At 37.8% G+C, this 25500-nt stretch overlaps 2 protein-coding genes across 2 annotated transcripts; one reads left to right on the top strand and one right to left on the bottom strand.

Annotated features, from left to right (window-relative positions):
- Window positions 1-373: 373 nt before the first annotated feature.
- Window positions 374-7271, top strand: LOC126588049 (uncharacterized). The gene is made up of 7 exons (XM_050253181.1): window positions 374-741; window positions 1294-2079; window positions 3839-4194; window positions 5238-5449; window positions 5848-6104; window positions 6213-6391; window positions 6711-7271. Exons 1-7 carry the CDS (start codon window positions 483-485, stop codon window positions 6792-6794), a joined length of 2133 nt encoding a protein of 710 aa, XP_050109138.1. The 5' UTR covers window positions 374-482; the 3' UTR covers window positions 6795-7271.
- An 819-nt stretch (window positions 7272-8090) lies between these two features.
- Window positions 8091-16821, bottom strand: LOC126588052 (uncharacterized). The gene is made up of 5 exons (XM_050253184.1): window positions 16618-16821; window positions 16332-16506; window positions 10606-11083; window positions 10023-10225; window positions 8091-8432 (listed from the first exon to the last, which is right to left on the bottom strand). The coding sequence occupies exons 1-5, from the start codon at window positions 16673-16675 to the stop codon at window positions 8321-8323; spliced, it is 1026 nt and encodes a 341-aa protein (XP_050109141.1). The 5' UTR covers window positions 16676-16821; the 3' UTR covers window positions 8091-8320.
- Window positions 16822-25500: the final 8679 nt, after the last annotated feature.

Raw genomic sequence — 25500 nt, 5'->3', positions numbered from 1 at the left:
AAAAAAGCAATCTGATCGTTGGGTCTTTTCATTAAAGGAGCACTGTAAAAAAACCAGTTTTCCAAAGCTGCAAATAGCAGCTTCAGCTTTTTCTTTTGATTTCAGCTTATTCTCACAGCAGCTTCCAAAATAAGTCATTTTTTTTCAATTTACCAAATACTTAAAACCCTCACAATTTTTTTTCATAGGTGTTTTTTTTAAGCACCTAACTCTCAAATCAGATCTTCGTCTTATCGTGTTGTATGGGGTGGAGGGTGGGCTTATTTCAATTTCATCCGCTCACAATTTAACAGTTTACCGCTGTTACAAACAACGCAATATCTTACGTCTTTTTTTAGTATTCACGCTCTTCCTTCAGACTCTTCGCAAACGGAAAAAATAATTAAAAAAATAATAAAAAAGCGGAGGGTAGTCAAATCATACGTAATTTGTGGGAGGACTCCACAGCGTAGAGAGAGGGGACTGAAATTAACGATGCAATAATGGCTCAGCAGAGGCAGTCAGGGCTGGAGCGGTTGGGATTACGCGGCCACGATCCCCACCATTCCAACGGCGGAGGACGACCAGATCACCTCGTCGTAGGGATCCGCTCCGCTCCCCACAAGCCCGTTCGGACCCGCCGATCGGGTCGATCCGACAAGGGCCCACTTAGAATCTCCGTTGGCGCCGTCGTCCTCGTTCTCTCTCTAGTCCTCCTTGCCACTCTTCTCGCCTACTATTACCTCTCCCGCAGCAGCGGAGGTATGTATGTTTTGCTTTTGCTTGTCAATTTTCTACAATAACTTTCTGTTTGGTTTCAGGGAAAATGTAGGAAAGGAAAGGAGAGTTAGTTAGTTGTCAATCTTATGCACTTTGAATGTTTGGTGGCGACTGCCTTTGTTTGGTTGCTGAGAAAATATAGAAACAGTGATCATTCTAGTTTAGTTTCTTAGTTGATTTCGCATTTCGGTTTCGGAGAGAACCAAGTGTTTCTGCAATGAAAGATCTGTGTTACAGTTCATTTTAGCTAAGCATATGATCATGTTTTGTTAAGCAGAAAGAGCGAAACATTCGGAGAAAAAGAGCTTGTCACTATGTTTCACTTGCATTCTGAGTATTTAATGTGCTGGTTTGATTGTCGATAATATACAGGAAAAGGATCAACCCAATTAATTGTTTAATTTCCTTTCCATGGTTGTTGAAGAAATGTTACAAAATACGCCTTTACATTTTTGTTATGATTAACTCAACAGTATGTGGTTATGGAAGTATATGGATTCTAGCTCAAGTGATTGCTTTCTCGTGTTGGTGCAGAAATAAATAGTCATGCTGAGGAAGACGACTTGAAGAATGATCCTGACTTTCTCGCAAACGTGACACGTACAGAGACTTCTAAGGTCCTTAGGTTTGGAAAGGGTTCGGTAGTTCATGGCCGAGATTCTAGGTATTGGGATAAAGATGATAGGAGAAGGGATGAAGATTATAACGAGGATGAGGTGGAGCATAGTAGTGCAGGTGTTAGGGATAAATCCACATATAAGGGTGATGTTCCTGTGAGTGTTAAAAGCAGTGACAAGAAGTCCTCAAATGACTACTTAACTAAAAGTTACAATAGGAAAGGGGGATTGTACAACGAAGCTGGGCGCAATGAGTTGAAAGTTTATGAAGCAGAGTATGAGGCCTCTCTGAAGAACATTCAACAGTATAAGGATGAAGATTTGGATAAGCAAAAGGATGAAGATTTGGTTAAGCAAAAGGATGTAATTGATGTTGATGACGAATATGATGACGGGATTGATTTTCATGAAACTCACATGGATGAATATAATGATACAAGACATCAGAATGATGACCATTTTGGTGAAGAAAAATCACATGATGATGGTAGAGATGTTCCTGATGTTAGAATTAATGATCAAAATGTTCCCGAGAAGGTTGATAAAGTCTCCGCCAATTCATTTGAAAATGACTCTGCTCAGCACTCTGGAAACCTGGATGAAGTTAACACAAAATCCAGGCATGTGAGTGTAATTTCTGGTCAATCTTCAAGAAAGTCACGGTCCGGTACGAAAAAGAAAGCTAAGCGCCGCAAATATTCTGGTAAATTATCTGTTTGTTCTTGTAGATTGGTGTGTGCGAACCATGTTTAATTACATTTATCTTTCATTTATTGATATTGGATTCAGCTTGCACTAGTGAAATGCATCTTGGCTTCTTCTTCTGAATCTAAAATTCATTTGCACATTTGGTCTCATGCTCTTTGCATGCTATTGATTGTAAATTAGAATCTCTATGAAAATCAGAGAAGTACTCCTTAGTACAGACAAAACAGTTAGTTCTTATTTCAAATCATAGAAGTGCTACTGAGTGCAGACAGAACAGTTAATTCTTTTTGCAGCTGAGTAACTGCATAATTTCAGTATACTGGTATAATATGGAAGTGACGTTTCATCTACTCCCCATACTATACAACAACATCAAAGCCTTATCCCACGAAATGGGGTCGGCTGTATGAATCCTAGAACGCCACTGCGCTCGGTTTTGCACCAAGTCTTCCGTTAGCTCCAAGTACTCCATGTCTTTTCTTAAAGTCTCTTTCCATTTCTTCTTAGGTCTTCGTAGGTCTTCCTCTACCCCTTTTGCCTTGATCCTCAGTCTCGTAATCTGCAATCATTGCTCCATCGTACATGTCCTTTATTGCTTGGATATATGCTACTTGTACTCCTTTCTTCTCTAGAATCCTCCAAAGAATTTCTTTTGGACCCTACCAGACGCTTTTTTCAAATCTATAAAGGCCATGTGCAAATCTTTAATCCTTTTGCGTATCTCTATATAGTTTCATCAATCTCTGTAAGGGATAGATTGCCTCCATAGTTGAGCGCCCTGGCATGAATGCGAATTGATTGTTTGAGACCCTTGTCTCTTGCCAGTCTATGCTCAATTACTTTCTCCTCCCAAAGCTTCATTGTATGACTCATTAACTTAATACTCCTATAGTTCATTTATGTCACCCTAATTCTTGTAAATAGGCACCAAAGTGCTTTTTCGCCACTCATTTGGTATTCTTTGTTTTCAAAATCTTAGTGAAAAGGTTTGTGAGCCATGCTATACCCGTCTCTCCAAAGACCTTCCACACTTCGATCAGTATACCTTTGGGACCCACTGCTTTTCTATGCTTCATCTTTTTCAAAGCTACAACCACTTCTTTTTTCCTGGTTTGGCAATAGGAGTAATTTCTACACTCCCCATACTATATGTCCTTAATTTATTTCAATTACTACAAAAAAGGAAAAGGAAGCCGCTAGATTACTACAGCGTTCTCAAGTTGTCGGTAGTACAATAAAATCATGACCGTAGTGTTGAGTCCTTAAACTTCATTAACCTCAAAGGAACCGATCATGGTTTTGCTTGGTTAATTTTTATGGTTCTGTATCAATACATTTTTGGCTTCGCAAATTTGGCATGTCTTAAACTTATACGTATTGCCAGTCCTACATGCACTAGGTGGCACTGGAAGAACAAAACTTGAGCTTGGCAATGATTGTTTGATGCTGCTCCTTATGTATAAGAACTGGTTTTGTGAATCATGATATTTTCTTGTGCATGTTCTCTTGGAGTAACAAATTTCAGGTGTTTATAGGAAGTGGGGTTGTTAGGAGTAAATGCTGTGAATTAGACCATGACTGGTTGGAAGAGCCATTATACCTGTTTTTTTTCTGGCTTGGTTTTTGAAGGATTGTTTTATGCATATAGTTGAATGTGTCTTCATGACAGGAGTTGTCCTTTGATCTAGCAACTTTAGGGGATGCTCCTTGTTGCTGCTGTTGTGTTTTTGACACGTCATAATGAAATTCTTCAGGTTCCTCTTGTGAGATGAAGTTTTTAAACTCTAGTGCAATGCTTATAGAGCCTTTAGAAAGTCGAAAGTTTGCAAGATTCAGCTTGCAGTATACTGAAGTAGAGGACAAGCCTGAAGGAGAAGAGCAATGGGAACCGAGATTTGCGGGACATCAATCTTTGCAAGAACGGGAAAATTCCTTTTTGGCACGTGATCAAAACATAAAGTGCGGCTTTGTTAAAGGTCCTCAAGGATCCCCAAGCACTGGATTTGACTTGGCAGAAGATGACAGAAATTACATCAGCAGATGCCACATCGCTGTTAGCTCTTGTATCTTTGGAAATTCAGATCGCTTGAGGACACCTTATGATAAAATGGTAAGGAGGTTCATTTTTTATGGGGGAACAATTTTATACTGTTCTCTTAAGGATGTAATTGCATTTGTTTGATGTTCTCCAGTTTTCATATCATCTTTCTTGTCAAGGAAAAACAAAAAAATATTTCATATCATCTTTGTCAAGCATTGGGCTTTTACCATCCATTGACACAGGAGTAAATTGAAGTTTTACGCCATGACATGTTAAGCTGGGTTTGATGAATGAAAACAAAAGGGAATATGGACTATTACTCATGTCATATGTAAGTGAAATATGGAACTATAACTCATAGGATTAACGGTAGACATTATACCTTTTACACCATATCATGCCTTTTGCTTCATGTCATAACTTTTACAATAACTTTTACACCTACCAATAAATAACAATGTTTCGGGCCTTTCTCTTATTACATGGTTGTTCAACTCTCACATGATAGAGCAAGTCCAGTGCATTTCTAGTGAGAAAAAGAAAGTCAATTACGAATCTCCAAGGTTTGTGTTGTTCATTACTGAACTTGTGGAATATAGTGTCTGCTGTGTACTGTGATTAGAGTGGAACATGGACCTTTTATGATCTAAGCTTGCAACACTCTTTTAAGTTGAAATTCAATGATGTGCAATGTAGACCAACACATCAAATGTAACTTTGGGATTGAACTTGCTTCACTATTTGGGATAATCTCAGACATTCTTCACTTCATCAGGTCCACTTTATGCTCAGTAGGATTTTATTTTCCCATATTTCAGAGTTGTGATTTTTCTTGTCCCATGTTCTGGTTAAATCACACATTTGTTTATATGATTCTAATACTTGGGCTGGTCTTCTTTAATGGTCTTATAGTTATCCACTGGAAATTTCCAATAACAATGCACTTTTTAGTTTATTAATTTTTTTTTTATCTTTATTCAGTTTAAAAAAAAAAAAAGGTAAGATTCTTTGATTTAGGCATAAATTTGCAATAAATGGCATAGCCAACAAAGGGGAAAAGAAATACAGAGTAAAAAAGAATGGTGACCCAAGCGAAATTCTCTTGATTTCAGGTCTCTCGTTTGTCAAGGAAGAATGTTTGTTTTGTTATGTTCATTGATGAAGTTACTTTGCAAACCCTAACTGCTGAAGGGCGAACACCAGATAGGATGGGTTTTATTGGTTTATGGAAGATTGTGGTGGTGAAGAACCTACCATACACTGATATGCGGCGAGTGGGAAAGATACCAAAACTTTTGCCTCATCGCCTTTTTCCTTCTGCAAGGTGAGACTTTGACTACTAAAATGTACTAATTGTCATGTTGTAGGTGGTTAGTTATACTTAGTAGCTGCCTTTAAAGGTTGTAAAAAAGATGCTAACTTGTGTGTGTATGCATGTTAGTTGTGTAGATTATGTTGTGCGTGTGCATCTGTGTCCATAATAGTTATGAAAAACAGTTATTAAATGTGAGTCATTACTCAAATATTCTGCTCTCAGTAATCAAGTCTTACCGAAAATGATTCACATCTTGAAGAATACTAGGAAGTGTGACATTAAGCCAACAATTGAGGAATATTACTACAATAGGACTTGTGCTTTTGTATGCTTTGCTTGTTGGGTATGTTCATTTGGTGGGTGGTGTTTTTCCTTAGCTCGTCTAAAACCCTTCCATAAATTTTCAGGTATTCAATCTGGCTGGACAGTAAATTGCGCCTCCAACTTGACCCCTTGGTCATATTGGAATACTTTTTGTGGCGAAAAGGTCATGAGTATGCAATTTCCAATCACTACGACCGACACTGTGTATGGGAAGAGGTTGCACAGAATAAGAGATTGAATAAGTATAACCATACCGTCATAGATCAACAATTTACATTCTACCAGGCTGATGGCCTAACAAGATTTAATGCCTCGGATCCCAACAGGCTTCTTTCCAGCAGTATGATTTTATTAAATGAGAAAAAAGAGTGTTTTCATTATAATATTTTGACTGCAATGCGCTTGCTTGTACCAATCCATGACATAATTTGTTTCATCACATCTGCAGATGTACCAGAAGGGTCTTTTATCATCCGGGCGCACACTCCAATGTCAAACTTGTTTTCCTGTCTATGGTTCAATGAGGTTGAGCGTTTTACCCCTCGTGATCAGCTAAGTTTCGCTTATACATACCAGAAGTTAACAAGGATGAATCCGGGAAAGCCTTTTCATCTTAACATGTTCAAGGTATGATTGGTTATAGCCAAACTGAATATAAACTAAGTGAATAATTTCGATTTGATTCAATTACCATAAAAATTACATCTTCCTCACCACAACCGACATGAGGTGAATAGTAAGAATAACAGTGCTTGGATGCCTTATGGATAAGGACCAAGAAGTTATTCTCCTCACAAGCTTATGTGGGTAAATCCCAATTCACACGTCAATCTTGCGAGGAGGAATACTCCTTATGCATAAGAAGCAAAGCATTTTTCTCTTAAGAATAGAAAAAAGGGGCGTGGATTGGATATAAATTTCTGCTTCTCTTCTGTCAATATTGCAGGATTGCGAGAGGAGAGCCATAGCTAAGTTGTTTCACCACAGGTCAGAAGAGAAGAGGAGTATTCGGAAAAAAGCAACAGAGTAGAGTTTCTTTGGCTTTTCTGCAACTGCTTTATACAAATGGTGTTTGGCCACGCTCCACTGTAGAAGTGCCGACTGACTACACGGTACACAGAAATTTTGCACTTTCGGTGTGAGAAGACTATAATGATGGTTAAATTTTCTTTTTCCAGAGAGTTCTTGGGGGTGAAGTAAGCGTTGCTGCAGCTGCTTTTGCCGCTGATTCCGCTCTTTAGAAAAGAAACATAACCCTGCAGGCAAGCTACATTGGCTTCTTGGTTGTATTCCTCTCATTTTTTGATTCGTTGCTCCATATCTGGTTTCTGGAGGCAAGTGAAGTCGCAACACGCTTACTGCAACTGACACTGTATCCAAATCATAGGTCGATTCATGCATTTTACACCAGATGGATATTTTTCGGTTTCGTTGTTTTTGTAATTGCTCATTCAAGCATGTACCATATGCATATATTCTTTTAGGAAATACAATTCATTTCTCTGAACTGACCTTGTTGATCCCCTTTGCCCTCACTTTTTACTTTAAAACCCGTATTTCGGTTTAATTTGGGAAATACTGGTTCAGTTCGATCTTCGTTAAGTTGAAGCTCAGCTCCCTCTACCTTTCGGTTTAAAATGCTACCGGTGGACAGGCAACTGTTTTCCCTTTGCACGCTATTATCCAAAATGTTTCGATCGATGCGTATTTATTTCCCTTTGCACATTATAATTACTTCAGAAAGTGTAATATTTTCTTTCATGGTCAGTAATTTCATGAGAATATAACCTGTTTGGTATCCTATTTGAAATTTTTTATCATTTCTCAAAACATTTCTTAAAGACAACTTTCTTTAAAACTCAAAAACTTGATTGGTTTGCAATTTAAAATTTTTAAATCTTACGATTTAAACTAGACAAAGAGATCTAAAAACAGAGGGTCGCAGGAGAGGGAGCAAAAGAATAGAGGAGAAAAGAAAGTAAATGATGATTGAAGGAAGGAGAAAGAAGAGAGAGGATTGGACGGGACAAAGAGGAAGGGGAATGAGAAAAGAATCGAGACAATGAAGAGAGTGGATTGGAGGAGAGACCTCAAAAGAGAGGGAGATAGATTTGGAGTGAGGAGAGGGTGAGTTTAAGTTTAAAAACTCTAAAAACTCACTTTTTATGTTTTTAGAGAGTAGACTATTTTTGAGTTAGTCTTGATTTTAGTTTTTTAAAATAGTCCTACAACTCCTACCAAATAAGTTTTTAAGTCCTAAAACTTGAAAATTGTTTTTTAATTTAAAAAGTTGGATTCAAGTAGAGTAACAAACAGGTCCTAAAGATTTTCATATAAGCGACCTTAAGAATTTGAAATTTAAGCTTCACTGCAACTATTCAAACAACTGCTACAGCTTCAGAATATGAGGCTGCAAAGCTATACATCTCTCCAACTAGAAGAAGGAATTAATTGATAAAAGTGGTAGCAAGAGCAAAGAAAGCTCGACAGATACGCCATCACCACTTGCAAAAACACTAATATACCAAAACTTCCAATAGTTACCTAGACAAAGATTTACTGCTTTCTGAAAAGACTAATAATGCCATTGGCAAATGACTTCATATTCCCCCAAAGAGATGATGTCGTCGATGGCTCTGCATCTTCAGCCTGCATACTGGAACGCTCTCTGCAAAACGAATAATTTTGTATTACATCCAAATCAAACCCAAGAAAAAGTGTTCAAGTGAAATGTCTAGTTTAACACTTGCCCACATAACTTAATCGTTGATAAAGAGATTCGGATAAAGAGACTGAGCATGGCCTTTGACCAAACTTTTATCGAAAAAAAAAATTAAAATAACTAGATTTGACATTTTCAGATGGGATTTAGCTATTATGCCTTCATCTGCATATAATTATCGTGAATTGAGAGCTTAACCATGGAAAACGACAAGGAAATTACCATGCTCATTGGTTTGCTAACTACTGACTCATGGATTGGTGGTTCGTTAACATCCCACCAACCATGGTAGAAGAGGTAACATACAAAGATAATATCATGTTCCTGAACTTAAATTTCTGCATCTGCTTAGGGCCCTATTTCTTTGATAGGAATCAAGAATATTGAGGAGAGAGAAGTATAAAATAAGACAGGAAAGGAAGTGGCAAATGAAAAATGAAGACCAAATCCAGAAGAATTACATACAAAGGAAAATTCCTTGAAATGCTTTGGATACGATAGAGAGGCCTACAAGCAAATCAGAAATACAATCGTATTTATCTTGGGCAGATAAGCAAGACGATAAGACATAATACTTCATAGCTTGAACCCATGGAAACACTGTTACAAGCAAATCAAACACTAACCTTTTATCCGTACACTTAATGTCCGTCCTTATACCAGTAAGTAATTATGATTTTTCATTCAATTACATTGTCCCCATGCCCAAGCAATGACATAAATATATGAGAGAAGGGGGCACATGAAGAGCTACAGGGTTAAATAAAAGCAGAAGAGTACCCTGACTAGGAGTATCAATGAAGTTGAACTTATAGGTAATTCAGGGTCATAACTCAGAAGCAGAGGTCCATAGTTGATGTTCTAAAGAATAATTTTCTTTTATCTTTCACAACATTAATTGCAGACGAACTAGTAGCATGGTTCATTCAGAAGAATAGTTTGGGCACGATCTTTGGGCTGAATATTGTAGATAACCAATTTATTTATCTTTTCACACACTAAATGCATATGAATTAGAAGTGCACTGATTCAGAAGCATAGTTAATTGTCGCTATCCAGTATAACCATACGCTATGTCCTGTATGAGGATCGAAGCTAATCATGGTATGAGAACATAAGGTGGCTACAAGTTCTATTCAGGTGACAATTTTTCCCACTTATCTATGCATAGAAAATTTTACAACCATGTAACTAGTAAAAACATAGGATGCCGAGCTGAGAAGTGTTGAGCGAATGCTTCAAGTTCTTTCTCACCGTATTAAAAGGGTCATATATCTGGTGAAAAATGTTGAGAATGATCGAAGTGGAGACTAGAGTAGATGAACACCAAAATTAAAGCAACCAAGTTCATACACTAATGATGTTACACACCAAGCGAGAATATTTTATCATTTCTGTCTTTGTGGTACAAGCCTCCGATCGTAGTGTGTCTAATACAAATCTATATCCATTTGAGCATATCTTAGGTGGCAAACAATTACATCAGATATTTGAATGTCGATGATAATGACATTGCTTTACAAAATAGAAACTTACTTGGAAAGTTTGTCTGGCTGAGGGACCTCTTTATATTGCTCTGTTTTACGCTTTGAGTCATCATATTGTTTTATCATATCCTTTGTATCACCTAAACTTGGATGAGCAACTCTATTACTTTCCCCTATTGGCAGATCTTTTTCTTTTGCAACAAATTCATGTTGATCAGCTTGGGCTTCCTCTGTTTGACTACTCTTCGGTCCCTGAAAGAGAAAAATACAAAAGAGATAAATAGAAGTATGCTAACATGGAACATCATCCATTCATGAACAGAAAAAGACTTTTATTTATGACAACCCTGACATTAGTTTAAAGGCATTGAAATTTTGAAAGAATCAAAGAACCAAGGTTTAATGAAGAACCTAGCATGCACCTCACGGATTCGAAGAAAGTTCTTGAATAAGGATGGATTCAATATCACAATACATTAGGGCAATAAATCAGATGAGAAGAAGCCTCATATAAAATTCAATGCAATAACATGAGGAAGACCTAGGATGCAACATTTTTGTGTGCTTCTACGAAGAATACATTGCATAAGTTATTAAAGCATACTGTAGTACTATTAAGGTCGGCTACTTACTGGAGTGGTAACCTCTTCAGACACAACGTTCACTGAGGAGGAAGTCTGGGCCTCTTCTTTGGGTTCTAAATTCCCGCCATTTGCACCGTTAAGATCAGTATCATATGTCGCCTTAGAATCAATTTGAACACTGACATCAGTGGACATCTCACTGGTTGAATTCTCTTCAACTTGAGTCACAGATTTAATTTCCCTACCTTCTTCTTGCCTTGGCAAATCATACATCGCCGCATAAACATTTTGAGCATTGGAATCAGCTGGCACCTCACCGGTTGATTTCTCTTCAACATGAGCCAAAGGCTCAGTTTTGCTAACTTTCTGTTGTACTGGCAGATCCTCAATGGCAGGACACGAGGGAGACTTCTTAGCTCTGTACTGCAGCTCCTGAAGGATGCTCTTCACGACATAGTAAGAGCCACCTAATTCTTTCTGAGCATATGAAACGGTAGGGAATGCCCCGGCATTCTTTGCTCTGTACCTGTAAATGATAATCAATGTAGCTTCACTTAATCCCTCCTTACCGAAGATTCAAAACCCCAAAATAAAATCGTATAACATTCTACCAAATCAAACTTCAAAACAATGACAAAACTCTCTAAACACAATAATTGATCAACAACAACAACAACAACAACAAAGCCTTTTCCCACTAAGTGGGGTCGGCTATATGAATCCTAGAACGCCATTGCGCTCGGTTTTGTGTCATGTCCTCTGTTAGATCCAAGTACTCTAAGTCTTTTCTTAGAGTCTCTTCCAAAGTTTTCCTAGGTCTTCCTCTACCCCTTCGGCCCTGAACCTCTGTCCGGTAGTCACATCTTCGAACCGGAGCGTCAGTCGGCCTTCTTTGCACATGTCCAAATCACCAGAGCCGATTTTCTCTCATCTTTCCTACAATTTCGGCTACTCCTACTTTACCTCGGATATCCTCATTCCCAATCTTATCCTTTCTCGTGTGCCCACACATCCCACGAAGCATCCTCATCTCCGCTACACCCATTTTGTGTACGTGTTGATGCTTCACCACCCAACATTCTCTGCCATACAACATCGCTGGCCTTATTGCCGTCCTATAAAATTTTCCCTTGAGCTTCAGTGGCCTACGACGGTCACACAACACGCCGGATGCACTCTTTCCATCCAGCTCGTATTCTATGGTTGAGATCTCCATCTAATTCTCCGTTCTCTTGCAAGATAGATCCTAGGTAACGAAAACGGTCGCTTTTTGTGATCTTCGCTAGATTGCTCCGGTCATTAGTGTGGATAAGTATATAAATGGATAGAGATAGGAAAGCAAACACAAGATGTACGTGGTTCACCCAGATTGGCTACGTCCACGGAATAGAAGAGTTCTCATTAATTGTGAAGGGTTTACACAAGTACATAGGTTCAAGCTCTCCTTTAGTGAGTACGAGTGAATGATTTAGTACAAATGACATTAGGAAATATTGTGGGAGAATGATCTCGTAATCACGAAACTTCTAAGTATCGGAGTGTGGTGTCGTCTTGACTTGCCTTATCTGTCTCATAGGTAGATGTGGCATCTTCTCTGGAAGTACTCTTCCTCCATCCAGGGGTGGTATCTTTAACTGGTGGAGATGCACAAGGTAATGTATCAATTTCACTTGAAGCTTACTTGTAGTTTCAGGCTTGGTCAAGCGCGATACAAACCATGTAGTAGGAGTCCCCCAAGTCGCCGAGCTAGGGGGTCTGCTGAAAGAGGTGACAGACAAGGTAAGCAATCAGAGCTCCGACTGATTGTTCACCTTCTCCCCATCTTGCAGCAGCATGAAGGATAAAGAGAAGAAAAATGAGAAGAGATGATATGAGATACTTTTGCTTTTGAAGAAGTAACTTTCCACAGGCTTATTCTTGAACTGAGCTGGAGGGTTTTCTGGTTTCCTCCAGAGTATAAGGCCGACTGAAGAATTTGAGGGTCAAAACAAGTCCATCAAATCTAGAGTACGTTCCACCCTGCTGATATGGGATACTTTTGCTTTTGACAGAGTAATGGATGTATCGGCACGTGTGCTGTTACGCTTGTCTCCACATGCTTCCTTGTATCCTTCGCACTTGCCCTATCTGTTCCTCAAGCAGATGCGGAATCTTCCCTGGAAACATAAGATGTTGAAGATGAGTACTCGAGAGCAATGCCAGGTAAGTAATCAGGTAAGGGGTTCCAGGCAGTCAGTTCCTGGCTGGAAGCTTGATTCCAAGTGCTGACTGATTGCTCTCTTTCTCCTTGTCTTGCAGGTAAAAACAAGGCCAAAAGAAAAAACAGGGAAAAAGCATGATATGGGATACTCTTGCTTTTAACCCTGATGATATGAGATATTCTTGCTCTAGTATAGCTTGTTTGCAGAGGTATTATCGGGGGGAAAGAAAGCTGAATATTTCGAAAGGCTTTGTTGGGAGTGCCCTCTCAGATATGATGAAGGGTTAAGCATTTTTGCAGGTCTGCCTGTCCGTTGGGGATGGAGGTCGACATATATAGGAGTCTCCCTAACAACAAGTAGTAATGCTATTCCTTTACCCTGCTTGGTCATAGCACGGTAGTGGGAGCTGCCAGTTTCACATGTTTTAACTCTGTCAGAGCACTTTGAAAAAGTGGTCTGTGGTATCTGTCTCTCGAGATTCGGAGAACGATGCCTCTTCGATTTTTGAGAAAGCAATCATGCTGGGGGTCTGACTCTCGAGATTCGGAGAGCAGTGTCTCTTCGATTTTTGAGGAAGTAATCATGTTGGGAGTCTGGCTCTCGAGATTCGGAGGGCGGTGCCTCTTCGATTTTGGAGCAAGCAATCTTGTTGGGAGTGTTGTCTCGAATGTGAGTAAAGGTTGGACATGTTTGCTAGTCTACCTTGCCACGAAGCACAAAGGTTGACACACAGGGACTTTCCAATTATCCAGCAATGGTACTGTTCCTTTACCCTCTCTTCGATTTTGAGAAAGTAGTCATGTTGGGAGTCTGGCTCTCGAGATTCGGAGGACGGTGCCTCTTCGATTTTGGAGCAAGCAATCTTGTTGGGACTGTTTTCTCGAATGTGAGTAAAGGTTGGGCATGTTTGCTAGTCTACCTTGCCACGAAGCACAGAGGTTGACACACAGGGACTTTCCAATTATCCAGCAGTGGTACTGTTCCTTTACCCTTGTGGGTAATAATATGGTAGCTAGACCTTCAAAATTTATGTGTCTAAACTTTGTTAGTGCTGTTTCTTTGCTATTCTTTTACCTTTCTTGGTCAGAGCGATGTAGTGGGAGCTGCAAGCTTCACGTGCTCAACTTTGGCAGAGAACTTTGGCAAAGTGATATGTGGTACCCATGAGTTATTGTTGCGTGTGGGAAGTGGGTGATTGAACAGTAAGATTCATGTGCTTTCTACTTCACCAGAAGTCTTCGACAGAATGCCCATAATTTCTGCAAAGCTGAGTGTGCGTGTGACAGGTGCTGACAAGGCTAGAAAAGTAGGTGCCTCTTCGATTTCTGAGATCGGCCCTCGTGGTCTCTGAGCAGCCCAGCTTTTGAGAAAGCGAGCGCCTCTTCGATTGATTCGGAGAACGGTGCCTCACCGATTTTTGAGAAAGCAATCATGCTGGGGGTCTGGCTCTCGAGATTCGGGGAGCAGTGTCTCTTCGATTTTTGAGAAAGTAATCATGTTGGGAGAGTGGCTCTCGAGATTCGGAGGGCGGTGCCTCTTCGATTTTGGAGCAAGCAATCTTGTTGGGAGTGTTTTCTCGAATGTGAGTAAAGGTTGGGCATGTTTGCTAGTCTACCTTGCCACGAAGCACAGAGGTTGACACACAGGGACTTTCCAATTATCCAGCAATGGTACTGTTCCTTTACCCTCTCTTCGATTTTTAAGAAAGTAGTCATGTTGGGAGTCTGGCTCTTTAGATTCGGAGGACGGTGCCTCTTCGATTTTGGAGCAAGCAATCTTATTGGGAGTGTTTTCTCGAATGTGAGTAAAGGTTGGGCATGTTTGCTAGTCTACCTTGCCACGAAGCACAGAGGTTGACATACATGGACTTTCCAATTATCCAGCAGTGGTACTGTTCCTTTACCCTTGTGGGTAATAATATGGTAGCTAGACCTTCAAAATTTATGGGTCTAAACTTTGTTAGTGCTGTTTCTTTGCTATTCTTTTACCCTTCTTGGTCAAAGCGATGTAGTGGGAGCTGCAAGCTTCACGTGCTCAACTTTGGCAGAGAACTTTGGCAAAGTTATCTGTGGTACCCATGAGCTATTGTTGCGTGTGGGAAGTGGGTGATTGAACAGTAAGATTCATGTGTTTTCTACTTCCCCAGAAGTCTTTGATAGAATGCCCATAATTTCCGCAAAGCTGAGTGTGCGTGTGACAGGTGCTGACAAGGCTGGAAAAGTAGGTGCCTCTTCGATTTCTGAGATCGACCCTCGTGGTCTCTAGGGAGCCCAGCTTTTGAGAAAGCGAGCGCCTCTTCGATTTCTGAGATCGGCCTTCGTGGTCTTTGAGCAGCCCAACTTTTGAGAAAGCAAACGGCTCTTCGATTTCTGAGATCAACCCTCGTGATCTCTAAGCAGCCCAACTTTTGAGAAAGCAAACGCCTCTTCGATTTCTGAGCAGACGCCTCTTTGATTTCTGAAGCTCCGTCGAGTGCAGATTTTTATAGGGGCTGGCATTAAGTTCCAAAGCACACTTGAATCTCCACCAGTAGAAGCTTCATTCTTGCACTTCTAAGATCTTGATTTGTCCGACCTCTTCTCTCTTCAACACCTTTGAAAATGTCTGGCCCCTCCGACCGTCGTTTTGACTTGAACCTTGTTGAAGAGGCAGCCCCGCCTTCTCCAGACAACATATGGCGCCCATCCTTCGTCTCCCCAACTGGTCCTCTTACAGTTGGGGATTCCGTGATGAAGAATGATATGACCGCTGCGGTGGTGGCCAGGAACCTTCTCACTCCCAAAGATAACAGACTACTTTCCAAACGGTCTGATGAGTTAGCTGTTAAGGATTCGCTGGCTCTCAGTGTTCAGTGTGCAGGTTCGGTGTCTAATATGGCCCAACGCCTATTTGCTCGAACCCGCCAAGTTGAATCATTGGCGGCTGAAGTGATGAGTCTCAAACAGGAGATTAGAGGGCTCAAGCATGAGAATAAACAGTTGCACCGGCTCGCACATGACTATGCTACAAACATGAAGAGGAAGCTTGACCAGATGAAGGAAACTGATGGTCAGGTTTTACTTGATCATCAGAGATTTGTGGGTTTGTTCCAAAGACATTTATTGCCTTCGTCTTCTGGGGTTGTACCGCGTAATGAAGCTCCAAATGATCAACCTCTGATGCCTCCTCTTTCTAGGGTTCTGTCCAGTACTGAGGCTCCAAATGATCCCCCTCCGGTGCCTTCTCTTTCTGGGGCTCTACCGACTGCTGAGACTTCTCCTAAGCAACCTTTGTGAAGGCTCCCTCTTGTGTGTTTAATTTGACTCATGTATATGTACATATTTGTAGCTTATCGGGGATATCAATAAATAAGCTTTCCTTCATTTCAACGTATTGTGTTAAATACACCAAAGCCTTCTTCGCTAAGTTCTTTGAATTTTCTTTTGAATCCTTTCTCAACCATAGAATACAAGCTGGTATTTCATATCCGGTATTTCATATCATAATATAATCTACCACGTATTGTGTTAAAAACCATCAAGATCAAACACAAAATCAGACCCGGTATTTCATATCATAATATAATCTACTTACTGGTTGACAAAGGATTCAAGCATAACTTGGCGCTCCGCTTTGGGAAGTCTTTTCCCCTTAACTTTGGGTTTGGGGACATTTCCATTCGGTGCCTCCACCTCCCCCTCTGCCTCTGCCTCGGCAGCAGCGGCGTTAGAGTTACTAGCGTACGGCCGTCGGCGCCACCCACTCAATACTGTAAAAACCCACCAAAAAAAGAAAACATTAAACACATAATCTTTGATCAAACCGTATTTTTCACGTCGTACTTGGATTTTTCTAGTGTAAAAAGGAAGAGAAAAATTACCAGATTTGTGGGGGCAGTTGGAGTTGAAGGAGGAAAAAGTGAGGCGTCGTCGTAACATGCTCTGTGCATTCAAATCGCTCAGTCGAAATCCATCTCTACATTTGCATGTCGTCGCTGTGCCTTCGATTTTCTCTGTAAGAAAGAACAGAGGGAAGAGAAAAGAGAAGCAAAAGGGTTTTACGTTTTCGGGTGTTTTTGGTTTCGTGGGTCGGTCTGTCGTCTGATCAGACTTCCAACGACTTGGAATCTGTCCATACAAGGCCCATTCTTCGGATTCTCAAATCTTACAGCCCATTTTTCCCTTACTTGGAGCATCTTTGCTGAAATGCCTTGAAATGGGACATGGATCCTCTTCGGATCCAGTTGTCCTAATCCACCTAGTCAAATCATCCGAACTACTGAAATTTGATCCAACGATTACAAATAGGGACTCACTTTAAAAGTTATAATAATTTTAGCCGTTGGATCAGGTCCGAATGATTTGACTAGGTGGATTAGGATAACTGGATCCGGAGAGGATCCATGTCCCTTGAAATGGGCATTTTATATATTTTCTTTGTTGAAAAATTCACAGAAAATAAATTATCCATCTTAGCTGAAAAATGTAAATAAAAACCTAACATTAAATTCTTTTTACATCTTTTTGTGATGAGTCCCACTAATCAAAGATAGAAAATTGAATGGGATCTCAATTTTACATCACTCCAATTGGAGTCTAACTTTCATTTATATATGTCGAAAATATAAAACGGGATGTAATATGGTTTTTGCATCTAAAATTTGCATTTTTTCATAGGAGATGCTCGTAATTTTACCTCTTTGAATAGTTGGACTCGTCGATCATCACCCAAAGATGTAAAAAAGAATGTCAATTTAGGATTTTATTTACAACTTTTGACGAAGATGGATAATTTGCATTCTACCATTGAAGAATTTTTCGGCAAACAAAATATGTAAAATGGCCATTTCAAGGCATTTTGTATCCCCGTTGAAGGTGCCCTAAATTATGAATTGTTTTGGTGAGTATGGTCTTATTCTTCAATTCATTCTGTTTTAAGCTCGAATTCTTTCATTTTTTAGTATAGCTTAGACTAATAATATTGTCTAAAAGAAAAATACAAAAGTTATTGTCAAGTAAATTTTTTTTGTCGGGCATGTTGGAAACTTCAATTCAAAAGGAATTAAATTATTTTGTTTGAATGGAATTATATATGATGGGTTGTAACCATTTATGAATAAGGTTATGATTTTTCAATTAAAGAGGAAATGGTGCAATTTTTGTCTTTTAATTGAAGAGATGCAACTATTGACTCTTCAAGAAAAAACAAAACTATTATGAAGCATCACTTCCACATCTTTATATACAAAGCCATCAACCCCTTTTTGGGGTCACCGACTTCACAAAAAACAATGGGACAAAAAATATCCCCCAAACAAAAAAGTTCAAAAGCATCCCAAAATAATGCAAGGATATTTTCATCATATAAACAGTGTTTTTAATAATTAATTTTTTTGTACAATGTGTTTTTTTTTATAATTAATACCTCACAATAGGATAACAATAATGTGATTTAATCAGTTCTTTATTAAATATTATTTTCTCTACTTTTAAACACGTTTAAAACATCTTAAGAGGCACGTAGTGTCGGTTATGAAAAAGGTCTTTCGCACGCGCATAATAATGTGATTCAATTAGTTGTCAAATGATTGTTTTTTTTTTTTGAACAAATGATATTATCTACACTAAGGGGGAGGGGTGGGCTTAACCTCACAATGCACTAGCAATAATGTGATTCAATCAGTTGTTTATTAAATTATTTTCTCTATTTTAAACATGTTCAAAACTTCTTAAGAGGCGTGTACTGCTAGTGATAAAAAAAGCCTTTTTGTACGTGCATAATAATGTGATTCAATTAGTTGTCAAATGATTGTTTTTTTTTTTTTGAACAAATGATATTATCTACACTAAGGGGGAGGGGTGGGCTTAACCTCACAATGGACTAGCAATAATGTGATTCAATCAGTTGTTTATTAAATTATTTTCTCTATTTTTAAACACGTTCAAAACTTCTTAAGAGGCATGTACTGCTAGTGATAAAAAAAGCCTTTTGTACGTGCACAATAATGTGATTCAATCATTTGTTTATTAAATGCATTTTGCATGCGCATAATAATGTGATTCAATTAGTTGTCAAATGATCTTTTTTTATTAACAAACGATATTATCTACACTAAGAGCAAATCCACCCCTAAAAAGTAAGCTAGCCCAAAGTCTATTTAATCCACCCAAATGAATAGTAATTGACCCCAACGAACAATAATTGGTCAAATGCATCTCCATCTCTAAAAAATGAGTTGACCCAAAGGCTAGTAAATTCGTATTAAAATATTATTAATTTTTTTATAAAATAATAAAAAAAAATTATTTTTAATTTTAGATAGAATTTTTAATTAATCTTGTCACGTCACATATCATTTTCCGGAAGTACAATTTTTTTAGAAGATTGTTAGGTATTTATATATATATATAATCGTTTAATTTTTTTTCCTGTATTTTAAACATTTTTTGTAATTTTTTTATCATTTTTATTAAGTTAATTAATATGGACTATTGGATTTCAAAAAGGTTGAAATCCAACAGCCCAAAAGTGGACACATGGCCAACGGTGAGATTCTGATTTTTTTTTTAAGTCTGGAACGCTCGCGTGTATCCCACGCGCTAGCTGCAAAAAAAGAATCAATTGTGGCTGACGTCAACATGATGTCAGATAGGCCGGTTCCTCACTCAGCCCATTCTAGGCCGGCCTAGAGACTGGGGTGGACTTTGGGCTGTTCTATTTTGTAAGGTGGAATGGGTTTTTGAGGTGCCAGCCTATTTTTTTAGGCTTTGGGCTAGCCTCTTAGAGAGGGCTGAAGTTGCTCTAAGTGAGAAGGGGGTGGGCTTAGCCTCACAATGAGTTAGTAATAATATGATTCAATCAGTTGTTTATTAAATATTATTTTCTCTATTTTAATGTCAATTCAATAGAATGTAGATGGAAATAAAAATGCCTATTTTATTATGTGGATTTAGCTGCTTTGATTGGTTTATGAGGGGTTTTTTCTAGCATGGTCTAATATTATTCATTTAGTCCAAATATTTGGCTTTCCTTTTGTCATAGAAAAAAAATTGAAGCAATTCGCGCATATAAATACATTTAAAATGCGTAAGTTGCGCATAGCACGCCGTATTTCAAAAAATACCTTTTGCACCCATGTAAGCGTGTACATGAAGGCTAGTTTATATAAAGACCTCATCGCATTGAGTCATTCATGAATTTCAAGGCAAGTTTTACAAGTTCATGAATTTCAAGTCAAGTTTTACAAGTTCATAAATTTCAAGTCAAGTTTTACAAGTTCATATATGAGTCATGACCTCATCACATTGAGTCATTCATGAATTTCGGGTCAAGTTTTACAAGTTCATATGAGCCATATCATACTTAAGATTAAGTGAGTATGAGACAGTTTAACAGAATCGTGGTTCACTGCAACCTTATAATTTGGAGTGCAACTATTACAAGAACATGGTCGTTGTATCCTAGGAGATAAGTGCCGATCAACCATAAGCACCGCAGTGGGCCATAAATTTCCCTTAAGAACATAATGTGTAACATTTGCCTTGACCGATTTTTAAGTTTTTTTAATCCATTTTCATGTGCATTTGACATTGTTTTCCATTATAAGTATTCATTAAATTTGGTATATAGTTGTATGAATGATTTCTTATTTTCCTATATGATTAAAATATAGCAATTAAACCCTATTTTTTCAACAATGCATGGTTGTGTTGACGCAAGATGTAAACTAATCCATATGCCTAAGAGGACACGACAATGTCTTTGGCTCTACAACTTCAATTTCTTCAACTTCTTCAATGTATCGAAGTTGAGTTCTTTCCTCACTTTCTCATTGTGTATTGTTTCTTCTTACTTTTTGGAGCTTTTAATACGGTTTTACATTTGACATTATCCTCATCCGAAGACCTTGGACACCAAATACATTTCTCTTTATGTGGGCTACCTATTGCTTAATTCTATTCACTCCACCAACTACTTTCCCACTCAACTTACACTTTCCCTTATCATGGTTTGAAGAAAATGGATTCCCATCACACAAAGCTACTAAAATTATCAAGAAAATTAGAAACTACAGTAGCCAACCCTCAAATTTGAAAATTATGTGGTGGTTGATCGTTGGATTATTACTTGAGTATTGGTTAACATGTTTATTTTCTATTAATAACACATCATCAAATTTTGTTTTAAAAATTAGTTTCGCTAGTATTGTTCGAGAAAATTTCTAAGTTTCATTTCACGTGAGACTCGGCAAGCAAAATAGTTTGTTTTTTGTGCCATCATTTCACCATTAGCACTTGCATAGTTTTCTAAGACCATCTCCAACCCTTGGGCTAAAAGCCAAATTTTTTAGCTCGAAAAATTTAGCTTTTAGCCCAGAAACATCTTTTCTGTTCCAACCCTTCTACCTTAAAATTTTAGCCCGGAATTATTAAAGAATGAAATTAGCCTCAATTTTTTTCTTAAATCAATTTAAAAAAAAAAAAATATGTAGATTATTGTAAATTAATTTTATGAACATTTTAATCTAAAAAAATTTAAATTCCGATAAATATTTCGCATTTAGCCCGTGGGGAAAGCTGGGGGGTATTTGGCCCAGAAATAGCATTTGGCATTTAGCCTAAAATTTTAGCATGGGTTGGAGAGTGTTTGGGGGGGGTAATTTGGGAGGTAATTTGGCTTTTAGCCCAGGGTTGGAGATGGTCTAAAGGCTCAAGAAATACATTTTCTACGTTCGAATGGAGGCATTAAAGACTGAGATTTGAATGGGCTTTGAGAATGCGCAAGGTCGGAAACAACTAACTTAGAAAATGGAGCATTTGGTTGACGGCAATGGAGGTTATGAAAATGTGGAGTATTTGGTTGACTGCAATCGAGGATATGGGTGGAAAAGTGTCTACCAAATTTTGTTTCTCACTCCTCATAATGATATAGAAAAAAAAAATAATAATAAAATTAACCATGGTTATGTTAGCGGACATGTCAAGCTTTAAAAGTGATAGTAAGCATACACTCTAGTTTAGGGTGGTAAACAAAAATGCTCTCTTATATATTACCCGTATGGTGTTACAACGCGACGTTAATATTCAATATCTAAATAATAAAAAATATCAAAAGTGCACTACAATCATTCAGATTTACACTCCAAGGTTACATTATCTTAAAGTTATAACTAATTACACTAAATGACGTTGGTATTACTATAACAAGCTTTCCCTTTACATTGTCGATGCTAGATTACACTCTTAAGGTATATATGATGTTATATTTGGATGCTATTGCATTTCATTATTAATGACAAAGTTGAATGTACCAAAACCCAAAACCCAACAAGGCAGCGTGCGTATTGAACGTCATAGGCAAGTGCTGCAGAATAAAAGGGAGAAGGATAAACAAAGCCAATAAGAAATTAAGTGATTCGAAACCAGCTTGAAGCAACTGAACAAGGAGCATAATATTGGTTATAATAGTAGCAATATCTCTCAAGTTATAAGTTGAGATCCTAAAACACAAACTACCGACCGGTAAGTCCAGACACTACAAAAGATAAAAAGCTCAATGCTAAATATGCAGTGAGTGATATCAACTAAAGCAGAAGGATCATCCTTCGAAATGCAAGGCTCCAAAGTTGTTATGCGATGCTCGAAATTTGCTTCCAGTTCATTAACTTGCTCGACGAATCATTAGTGCGCTTTTGCATATAAGTCATCTAGCTGAGCCATGAGCAACTACATCAATGACTGAGAAGAAAAAGCACATGGATAATCGATATAAGTATAACTGACAAGACGAACGAAAAAAATGAGTACTCAGACACCAAAAAGCAGAGGGAGCGTTGGGGATGTGCAAAAGGTGCAGTGGCATAGGTTCCCGAATTTTTTAGGGGCCCCAAATTTTTTTATCTTCTCTTATATTATACATGAGTATAAATTTCTAATAAAAAAGTTTTAAGCTGAAATGAAAAATCATCATCATTACAATTGGTTAAGCGGAGCTTGAACTCAATATATTAATTTTCTTCTTTTTTTTAACAATAAAAAACTTGTGTATTACTTTCTTTCACTTTTCTATTAAGCAATAAAAAACTAACCTGTGTATTACTTTCTTCCACAAATACAAACGTATTTTCATATCTCTATTTCAACTGTGCTCCATTCTTTTTTTATAGATGAACCCAAAATTATGACTTTATTTGGAGATTATTAAATTAGTAAAAGGGATGTTGATTTTAATTAAGTTTGGATATTGATCGTTGAGCTTTGTATGGATATATTGTCCAACAACATTTAAAAAAAATAAGAATGGCCTTTTTATTAAATTCACACATGACCCCCAAAATATCGGAGATGATCCTGCCGAAATGCATCACAAAAGTGAGCAAAAAGATGGACCGGCTAAAACGATGAAGACATTTAGATGTAACCAAACCAAGAATAACTCGGAAGCTGAGATAGTTTTGGGCAAAAGAACCTTGACATGTCAGACATGAAGCTAAAAGGACATATCACCATAAAAAACAATAGAATAAAATACAATGTTAAAAACAGATTAATCGAAAGCTTTGCAATTAAAATCTACCTCTGTAACCCGTCAAACTTCAAGCTTCAACTCAACCACTTGCTTTTGGCATTGAGCTTCTTTCCTGGAACCAGCTACAACCTATACGAACACGAAGCAACCATAGACTTGCTAAACAAGTTACCCAATGAACAATCAGACATAGATACCTATGTGCATTTGATTTTACACATATGATATATGACATATGTGTATATATGTACAACTATCTATATCTATGATTTAAACAAACCCGAAAAAGAACTACTTAAGTAACCTATACTACAAGAAATGTGAGAACAAAACAATTTCTGACAGATATATCACTCGATACAATTTCTGACAGATACATCACTCGATACAAAGAAATGTGAGAACACAATTTCTACGCTCTTACCAACAAGGACTTTCAAAACTGCTAGCTAGCAGTAGGATTGCAAAAGATTGATTCGCATATGCAGCCTCCCCTTCTAGCTGTCTGCTAGGTTTCTTCCCTATAAATTGCCAAATCAGTATGAGGATACATTAATTGCCACTTACTACTTAGAACACTCTCAATTCTATTTTTCTCTCTACCATTTTTTTTGTTTTACTTAGACATCAAAGGATCTTTGGCGGACACCTTCCCTTTTTTCTTGGTTTGTCAATTAAGCTAACGGTATTTGTTTTCTTGTAGGTGAAATTTCGTCAAATCTGACGTGTACGGAATTTGCATCCACAATATCATTAATACATTTTACTAGACGCTCTACGTGATGTACCTTTTTTTTTTATTGAACACTATATCCTGATTAGTGATTATTGCGGGACACTATATTAAAAAGATTTGATGCGGTAGTCAACTACCCTTTCTTGATATTTTTGCAAAGTTTTTTTTACACAATCGAACCAACTTACCATAAGCTTGAAACAATTTGAGTGTGGTATCGGGCTCGAATTTGTTAAGCTTGCTCGAGCTCAATTCGTGTAAGAACCAAACCAAACCTAACTTGAGCTCAGAAATAATTAAACAAACCAAACTTGAGCATAATGTTTTTTTCGGTTCGGCTTTACAACCATACCTATATTCGCAAACACTGATGTAATAGCCGTCAGTAATCAAGGGACCAAAACAACAATTTGATAATAGTTCAAGAACTAGTGATCCAATTATTTATTGAAAGAATGGAAAATTGAACTTGTGATCCAATTATTGAGGTTTTGAAAGAATGTCACACATCAAACACAACAACTAGTCAGCCAATGCAGGCCCGGTTCAAAGCACAAAAGTCAGTGGCAGGCCCAGAAAAAGGGCAGCCGATCATTCGTGGCATGGCCGCTTAGGTCGCGAGGACTATGTTAACCAATCGAATTAAAACCTTCATGACTTTATGGGAATCACATTTTCCAGGAACAAACGATTTTTAGGGGAATCAGTCTGCACATTCCCATTCTCATCTGTATTTTTAACTTCTTCTTTCTCCATTTACGCGGTTTTGAACAACCTAGTTTTCTAGTCAAGCGTGGCTCCACACGATAGAAACTTTTATAGGGCCATATGAATTGAGGAATCCTTTTAGGCCAATTTTTTCTTATGATACCTATGGTGACACGTCACTTTCGATATGACTCTCATGGTGAAAAAGCTTTTAATAAAACTTTCGTGGTGAACCTTGTTAGCGATTTAGGTCCAAATCCAAATTTTCATTAATCTTCCGTTAAATATACTCACGTGACTATCACATGAAGGGTCAAATTCATCATTTCAATCCAAATTACATCTTATTCAATAGACATCTAGTATAATTTAGGATTTAACTGAAATTAGATTTTACAGGAAAAAGAAAAAAAAAAAAAAAAGCTTGAACGCGAAGACTGAAACTTAACATGTAAAACCATGTTAATGGCTAGGAGAAGAGGTGAAGGTGAAGTAATGCCTAATTTCTTAGGTATGATTTAATTTCGTTTGTAAATCCTAATACTTCTAATAACTATTATTATTTTTTTCAATGCCAACACGTCTTTAATCATTAGTTAGAGTCTTAGTCTTACTTGAATTTTCATTCTTGTATCAATTTGAATGCATAAATGCCTTTCAGTTTTGTCTTTAATTGTTAATGTGTTTTTATGCAGGCCTTAGTCGGCTAGTACACAACCTTTCAATTTTTTCCTTAATCTTCTTTGAATTTTAATTCTTTAACTTTCTTATGCTTTTGAAGTTCATATGCGG

The sequence above is a fragment of the Malus sylvestris genome, chromosome 10 (assembly GCF_916048215.2).
Source record: "Malus sylvestris chromosome 10, drMalSylv7.2, whole genome shotgun sequence".
NCBI lineage: Eukaryota > Viridiplantae > Streptophyta > Magnoliopsida > Rosales > Rosaceae > Malus > Malus sylvestris.
Note: the sequence above shows the minus strand (reverse complement) of the source record. Positions and strands in the feature narration are given on the sequence as shown.